Source organism: Poecile atricapillus, chromosome Z, assembly GCF_030490865.1.
Source record: "Poecile atricapillus isolate bPoeAtr1 chromosome Z, bPoeAtr1.hap1, whole genome shotgun sequence".
In the NCBI taxonomy this organism is placed as follows: domain Eukaryota; kingdom Metazoa; phylum Chordata; class Aves; order Passeriformes; family Paridae; genus Poecile; species Poecile atricapillus.
The window spans coordinates 68,606,133-68,614,458 of NC_081289.1; the positions used below are offsets into that span (position 1 = coordinate 68,606,133).

General features: G+C 57.0%; 1 protein-coding gene across 2 annotated transcripts; it reads left to right on the forward strand.

The window, feature by feature from the left end:
* Positions 1-377: 377 nt before the first annotated feature.
* On the forward strand, positions 378-5,340 carry LOC131573064 (M-phase inducer phosphatase 2-like). Of its 2 annotated transcripts, none has more exons than XM_058826650.1 (14): positions 378-670; positions 842-963; positions 1,345-1,396; positions 1,610-1,651; positions 1,969-2,005; positions 2,126-2,224; positions 2,684-2,782; positions 2,952-3,125; positions 3,247-3,342; positions 3,675-3,737; positions 3,844-3,942; positions 4,361-4,494; positions 4,595-4,706; positions 4,909-5,340. In XM_058826650.1, the coding sequence occupies exons 1-14, from the start codon at positions 549-551 to the stop codon at positions 5,032-5,034; spliced, it is 1,377 nt and encodes a 458-aa protein (XP_058682633.1). In that variant the 5' UTR covers positions 378-548; the 3' UTR covers positions 5,035-5,340. The 2 variants fall into 2 exon arrangements, with proteins under 2 accessions (XP_058682633.1, XP_058682634.1); XM_058826651.1 differs by having other exon boundaries at positions 2,952-3,107.
* The last annotated feature ends 2,986 nt before the right edge of the window (positions 5,341-8,326 follow it).

Sequence of the window (8,326 nt, forward strand, 5' to 3'; positions counted from 1 at the left end):
GTCAGGGTGGAGTTAGAGCATAAGTTTACTGCCTGCAGGTGAGACACGAGGGCCATCAGGGGTCACCGAGTGTCCCCTCCGGTCACAGCCCCGCTGGGGACAACGCTGGCCACGCTTCCTTTCCCCTTAACCACGCCCCGTGTGACTCCGCCCCTTTCCGCACTGTAACCGCCCCCTCTGCTTAGGCTCCGCCCCCAAGCGCTCCGCGCACCTCTCATTGGCCGGCGGCGTCCCCTCGCGCCCACCGCCACCTCTCATTGGCCGGGGGCGTCCCCTCGCGCCCACCGCCACCTCTCATTGGCTGGGGGCGTCCCCATTGCCTGCAGGTGCCGTTGTTGTTTCATTGCTGTTCTTTCTGTAAACAGGAGCGGTGCGGGTGCCGCCTGTCAGCTCCGCTCACGTTTTGTCACCGCTTCTCGCCTCTTCTCGCCTCTTCTCAGCCCCCACCTCTCACCTGCCATCCCTTTTCACCTCTTCCCGCTTGCCATCCCTTGTCCCCGGTCACTCGCCGCAGCTCGAAGCTCGCTCGCTCGCTCCCTGCCCGGGCCATGTCGCTGCTCGGCGGCCGCGGGCTGCCCGGGCTGGCGGCCATCTCCTTGCTGTGCCCCCCGGGCACGGCCCCGCTCACGCCGCTGTCGCTGGACAGGGCTGACCCGGCGGGCCCGGACAGGTGAGGGGGTGGCCGGGGGCCCGGCTGCCTTTGGACGCCCGCCCCCCGCGGGACTCCCCCGGTGTGACACGGCTGCCCCGCCTGGGACGCTTTTGGGATCCCCTCCTTCAGCTCCAGCCCCGCCAGGCCAAGAAGGGCCGGCCGGGCTCCTGACACTTGGCCGTCCCGCAGGCAGCGGGACACCCCGAGGAGGGGGCACGGAGGGCTGCCCTTCCCGCGGCTCTGGCTGTCCCCGGAGCCGGTGGCCTCGGACTGTCCCCGGGACTGGCTCCTCTCCCAGCCCACGGATGCAGGTGAGGGATGGAGCTGCTCCGCCCCACGGCTGTCCCCAGCCGCCCCCGGCTCTAGGCTGGTGCCGAGGCTGTCGGAGGAGGGTCGGGGATGTTTCGGGAGGGCTTGGCCGAGGGGATAGCCAGGGGGTGGAGGCGGAGGAGCTTCTGGGGAGTGGTGGGCAGGAGCCCGTCACTGCATTCCCTGGGGCTCAGCCAGGAGCCGCTCCGGGGCGGACCCTGCTCAGGGGGACACGCGACATTCCATGCGGGACCGCTGCTCCCAACGGCGGTGCCACCCGCCTGCTGGGGGGCTCCCTGCCCGCCCCGTCCTGCCGCTGCCCTGGGCTGGGGCCAGGACCCCCATCCCCACACTGGGGCTACCCTTGTCCGTCGTTCCCGCAGGACTGGGGCCGGCCTCCCGCACACAGCAGAGCCCCGCAGCCGTGGAGGAAGAGTGAGTGGCCCCATCCCCGTGTCCCCCCAGGGACAGCCCCTGTCCCTCCTCTGCCTCTCCTGAGCAGCCGGGCCCGCTCTGAGCCTCAGTGGGGGCTGCAAATCCAGCTGTGAGCCCTCGGCTGTGTCTGCGGGGTGACAACCTGGGCTGCTTGGGCTTCCGGAGAACACGGATCCCATCCCACATAAACCTCATCTCTGCTCACCCCACCAGCTTCCAGAAAACGATCTCGGAGTCCGGGAGAGTTCTCAAAGAGTAAGTGCAGGTGCTCTGTCCCTGCGGCAGGACATCAATGCTAGGCTGTCCCCGTGCCCAAGCTGTCCCTGTCCCAGACCCAAAAGCCAGGCTGTCCCCACGCCCGTCCTGGGGTCCCACTCAGGCCCTTGGCGTTCGCTCAGTGCCTGGAAGTGCTTCTGCCCCGGGTCCCTTTGGGGAGCTGTGACAGCCCTGGGGAGCTCTTACCCCACCCTGAGGACATAAGGGACGGAGGTGACAGTGGCAGACATTGGGTGGGACATAGCGGTCCAGGCCACGGGCTGTCATTTCATCCTTTCCTTTGCCGGCTCTTTCAGCAGGAAGCTCCTTCGCCAGAGGATCCACTCCTTGCCGGTAAGTGCTGGAGAGCGTGCAGGATGCTGCCGAGTCCCTGGGCGAGATGGGACGAGCAGGATGGAGGCAGGAGATGGGGCTGTGCTGTGCAGCATCTCTCAGCGCCTGGCTGTCCCACAGCAGTGGCAGCTGGAAGGCAGCCCGGTCCTGAAGGACATCACCCAGCTCCAGGAGCGTAGGGACAGAGGGCGGCGGCACCAGAAGGAGCCCGAGGATGAGGTGAGGGGGCAGCGAGAGCTGGGGGTCAGGGAGGGAGCAGAGGGGTGCTGATGCCGTGTCCCCCCCACTGCAGGAGGGCTCTGTCCCCAGGAAGCTGCAGAGGCTGGGCCAGCGGAGCCGGCTGCCCGCCGGCCATGGGGCTGCCAGGAGGGACTCCCTTGCCAAAAGCCCCTGCGGTGCACCAGAGCTGCTGGTGAGAGAGGCTGGGGAGCTCGGGAGGGCACCGAGGATGGGTGATCCTGGGGCTGAATACATGGGAGCTGCCCCTCCAACCTCCCTCAGTGCCCTGGAGACCTGTGGATGTGGGAGCTGGGTGGGCTGGGGACGGTCACGGGGACACCCTGACTCCAAACCTGGAAGGCACTGGGAGGTGAATGGGCCTTGTGTACGGGGTCCTGGGGGTGGAAAGCAGCTGGCAGACCTTGTGCCCTTCAAGATCTCCTCTGCCTCTCCCCCAAGTCCCCGCAGCTGCTGCCCTGGCAGAGTGATGCCACCGTGCCCCAGGGGATGCAGAAGCTTGTGACTACACCAGGGATGAGGAAAGGGAAAGGAAAGGTGGTACGTGGCAGCCTTTGGCAGTGGGTGGAGACCCACAGTCCCCTCTTGGGCTCTCCAAAGGGGGTCAGGGGCCGAAGGTCCCTGGGGTGGGGGCTGGTTGGTGAGCAGCACCAGCCCTGGTGCTGAGGACTTGCCAGAGCCCAGGCAGCAGCACAGACTCTCCCGACAGCGTCTGGGGAAGCACAGCCTGTGCCAGCAGCTCTTCTGCTCGCCCTTGGTGCCCTGCAGTGCCCCTAGATCCATCATGAAGAGGAGACAGTCCTTGGACAGGGACACTCTTGTCAAGGCCAAGCAGCAGAAGAGGGTGTCTGGCAGCCTGAAGCAGGTGGCATTGGTGGAGCTGGTGTGTGATGGGGAAGGTGTGGGGTGAGACCCAGTCTGTCACTGGCAGGACTGGGCCATGCCCCGGCTCTGTCAGAGCCCCTGCTGATATCTGGGGCTGTCTCTGGTTGGTGTCTCCACAGGGAGTGTGCCTGGAGCCTTCCAGGTCTGCCCGGCTTGAGGAGATTGAGAACCTGCTGGCTAAGGATGACCAGGAGCTCATTGGGGACTTCTCCAAGGTAGGGACACAAGGATGGGGCAGGTCTAGGGATGCTGCCCACATTTTTGTGAGCAGGGACCATCATTGGAGCCCTGCACTGCTGTGAGAGCCCAAAGCAAGCTTTGCCTGAGGACACGGGGCTTTGACTTCCCAGCCTGTAGCCCCTGCAGTGGATCAAGAGCCCCATCCCTGCTCCTCTGGTCCATCCCCGTGCCACAGCCACTTGTATCTGTCCCTCCCCCTCCCACGGGTGCAGAACTGGCCACTGGGGGCTCCTGGGCTGGGGGGACAGGTGCCATCCCCGGGAGGTGTCCCTGGCATGGGGATGATCCCAGAGCCTGTCTCCTCCAGCCTTACCTCCTGCCGACGGTGGAGGGGAAGGACCCGGGCCTGAAGTACATCTCTCCTGACACGGTAAGGGGACAGCGACCCTTCCCCATCCCCCCCCGCAGGGCTGCCTGCCTGTTCCCCCCCACCTGCCCCCGTGTGTCCCCCCCTTGGTGACACTCTCCCCTCGCAGCTGGTGGCGGTGCTGATGGGGCAGTTCTGCAGCTCCATCCAGAGCAGCATCATCGTGGATTGCCGCTACCCCTACGAGTACGAGGGGGGCCACATCAAGGTCAGACCCCCCCCCGCCGTGTTCCTGGGGCCGGGAGGGAGGGGGTGTCCGAACCCCATCCCCAGGAGGCGCTGAGACAACAGGGATTCATTCAGGACCCCCCGGGATTTGTTGAGTACCCTCCCAGAGATTCTGCAGCCCCTCCAAACACACTGAGCTCCCAGAGAGGAGTAAAACAGCCCCCCCAGTGGTACCTTGAGCCTCCAAAGGGCTTGAGCAAGCCCCCATGAAGGGTACTGAGCTTCCCAGAGGGATAGAGCAGCCCCATGAAAAGTGCCAAGCCAGCCCCTAAAGGGTTGATTCCCAACTAGAAAGAGGAGCTTGATGGTGGGGCAGGCTGGGGGACAGCGTCCTTGGGTCCATGCAGAAAATGAAATTGGAAGCAAAGGGGAAAAATGTGCCTCCTGTCCCTCCCCAGGGCGCTGTCAACCTGCCGCTGCAGCGGGATGTGGAGGAATTCCTGCTGGCGCAGCCCATCGTGCCCCTGGATGCCAGCAAGAGGGTGATCATCATCCTCCACTGCGAATTCTCTGTTGAGCGGGGGCCCAAAATGTGAGCGATGGCAGGGGGGCACATTGGGGTCTGCCAGCCCCCCAGGCACGCCCGGGTGTCCGCACGGGGCTGATCCCGTGGGGTTTTCTCTGTGGCACAGGTGCAAGTTCCTGCGGGAGAGGGATCGGTCCTGCCACGAGTACCCCCAGCTGCACTACCCCGAGCTCTACGTCTTGAAGGGAGGGTACCGCGAGTTCTTCTTCCAGTTCCCGGTGAGTCCCCGCCCTCTATCCCCTCGCTGGCAGGAGGGCAGCACCTGAGGGGGGTACAGGGCACTGGGGAAGGGCAGCTCTGTCTCTGAGCATCTTCCCTGCGGTGGGAGGGGATCTCCAAGGCCGGGGGCGCTGGCTTTGGCCCGGGATGGGGGCGGGCCGGAGGCTGTGCTGCGGGGACTGATGGAGCCGTGGGTTGCAGAGCCACTGCGAGCCCCAGAGCTATCGGCCCATGGAGCACCCGGCCTTCAAGGAGGAGCTGCGCAAGTTCCGCGGGCAGATCCGGCGCGCTCGGCGGCCGCTCTTCATCCGCCAGCGGCACCTCTGAGCACTCGGGGGTCCCGCAGCCCCGCTGGGGAACGCTGGAGGTGGGATTGTAGGAAGGGTTCCCTGGGCCGGGGATGCACCTCCTCTGCTTTCTTAGAATAGATTCGGGGTGGTATTTAGTGTTAAGATTGGGTTTGCGTTTGCTTATTGTTATGACTTCCTTTTTTCTGTTATTGTAAATATTTCTGCTTGCTTATCGTTATAATTATTTTTCTTTGTTTATTTTCATAAATTATTTTGTGTTTATTGCTATGAATATTTTTTGTGTTTGTTGTTAGGATCGCTTGTTCCAGTCTCTGTTAATAAACTCCCAGTGCAGGAGAACAAACCTGGCTCTTGAGCTCTCACTGCCCCCACCAGGGCCCTGCAGGGCTGGGAGCCCCTGATCCACGGCTGGGGGGACGGGCAGGCTGGGCTGGAGGGCTCGAGGGGTTTGGGTACAGGGACAGCTGCTGGCAGGGGACAGGGCTGCGGGTGATGGCTTCCCTCGGGGGTGTGGTGACTTCTCCACGAACAAGATGGGTGTGGGCAAGGGCAAATGTTGGCCCCTTGGCTGCTGTTCCTGCCTACTGGGGTGGCGGCACTATGGCCCTGGGACCCCCATGGGATCCTCTTTCCTGGGCATGCTGGGCTTGGCAGGACCTCTGGGACACTTGGGATCCTGTCTTTTCTTATTTGTCTCCTGAACTTTGCAGCACCCACAGGTTTGGGACACCCATTCCTGAGGGGAGCTTGAGCTCAGTAGGACTCCCAGAACTGTGGCAACCCCAGGTTGGGGGTCAGGCCACTGCGAACACAGGACATCAGGACACTCAGGAGAATTAACCTCCCCAAATTCTGAGTCCCTCCTGTAGTGCTTACACCCCCTCTCCATGGGATTGTCAGCATTCAGGAACACATCATAGATTGATTATATGCAGGCGCTTTATTGAAGCACGCAGGAACTAGGGGTATCAGCAACCCAAATCTAACTCCATTGTCTCTGTCCAAAGTGCACATATTTATACAATTTCAGCTGTAGCAGTAATCACTGTAACAAACTTATCAATATTGATTCATTAATAAATCTTCATTAACTTTATTGATATTGCTTCATGAGAGCTAGCTCATCCTTGTATGAACATGTACAAATCTTATCTCTGGGTGGGTATCTTGGAGACCCCAAGTACCAGCTCCCTTTACCGTAAACATTTCAGCTTGCTAGACCATCCCTAATACCAAGCATTCCTGAGGCCTACCTCTACAAGATTTTAAGAAACATTTTCAGAAATTTAACCTCATAGTAACATATTTCCCCCCTTTGAAAGTATTTCACTTTACTTTAATAAGTGTAATGCTTTCACTGTATACAGTCTTTTTCTGAGTTTATACTTCATGTTCATCTTTGAATCCACAGTTGTCGTAAGCGTTGTTGCAATCTGGAGGACTTGGAGATGACAAATGCGGATGTGGATCTCTGTCCTGTGTCTGTGCCTTTATTATCTTTTGGTTCCAGGATACTCTTTTCCTTATTTCTCCTTTCAGAACTGCAGAGATTAACCAGATTGCTAAGAACACAATCAGTAGGATTATCAAACTCTCAAAAACAGATTTGATCCCTGAGCTCACATTCCATCCTAACCCTTCAAAAATTTTATCTAGCCAACCTGTGCTCAGATCTTCCCTCTCTTTCTGTGCTTCATGTTCTATTGGTTTTAACTGATTAATGTCGTGTTCTACATCTGCAGTTCCATTTGGGATGTGGATGCAGCAGTGATCAATTTGTCCTTTTAGGTACCCGCATACTCCGTGTTCTTTCAACAATAACATATCTAAAGCCAATCTGTTTTGCAGGGTCATTTTAGTCGTGGCTTGTAATTGTACATTTAGCTCTCTAAATCCCTCTTTGGTAACTCTTGCCAATCTTTCTACCTGGTCTGTAAATTTGTACAGCATCTTTCTATTATTGTAATTTGCTATTGGACTAAACAAGGATTCCAGAGCTCACTCAAATTTTACACTACTGGAGGGTTCCTGCCATCTTTCTTCATCCTCAGCTTTGTTTTCCTGAACTCGTCTCGTTCTTATTTGCAGAAGTTCATGTTCTCCTTTAAATGGGGACCTTTTCCAAATTGGGCATAAGGTGGGGAGGCCTAAAGTAATCTCTTTTACTTTTTCACCTACAGGCAAATGTGTTGTCCAGGTGCTATCACTTGCTGCCTCTATAAATTGGCCTGGACTCTGAATTGTACTTGTGCTACATATTACCTTTTGGATCACTTGTCCTATCTTGTCATTTATTTCCCCTTGTTTATGTTTGATTCCTCTGCAGGCACATCCAATTTGCAGAGCTACCACTAGTGGTGGCATTTGTTTTATTTCTTCATCATCAGAAGTGCAGTCATAAGTTTTGATACACACTCACCAATTCACTTTGTCTGCCTCCATTCTACTACCGGTTGCAGTGTTCCATACCCCTGGATCTGTTTCATTTTCAGAGCCTTCCCACTTAATGCACCAAGGGCTATCTGCCATAGATCGGAATTTCTGAAGCACACTCATTGACCATGCACTGTCCCAAGCTTCAGCCCGATCTTTTCCTTCCTGTCCTTCACACTTTCATTTTGATACTGGAATCCTTTCTTTAATAACCTTTGCTACCTTTTCATAACACCATCCATAATTCCCTAATCCCCCATCCCAGCCTAGTTTTGGTTCATACTCTCCTCCATTTTCATGACAATCCCATATAGATGAATACTTTGGCTTCACAGCATTTTCAAACACTGTCTTATTTCGGTACTCGTCATCTATTTGCAATACACAGCTTGCATTTTCACTTTCATTCTTTTGTATTTCAGGTAATTTTGATGTTATAATTCCCCAATTTATTGGGTGTCCTGCTGCCTTTGGTATTGGCAGACAGGCAGTTATTTTGCTGGTGTTTTGCGTGTTGGCAAAATCTTTAGTTAATGCAATCATCCCATTTTCTGCCTGAATAGTATTAGAGACTTTTATCACTTGTGTTTCTGGCTGCACCCCCACATCCCTCTTCATTCTAAAATGAAGAGTTGTCAGCTGATCCTTTTGCATTTCATATCCCAAGGTAACATTGATTCCAACTGATGGCACTGAAGGCCATAAAATAATCACCATTACAGTCACTAGCAACCTAGACATTTGAAACAATCAAACCCGCTTTATCTGCAGCTCTGTTGGCCCTACAGTTTGTGCAGTCCACAGTGCAGGGGAAACCTTCTTCACTCTGGTGTAATGTATGCAGGGATCCAGTCCAGCTCCTTTGACTGCTGTCA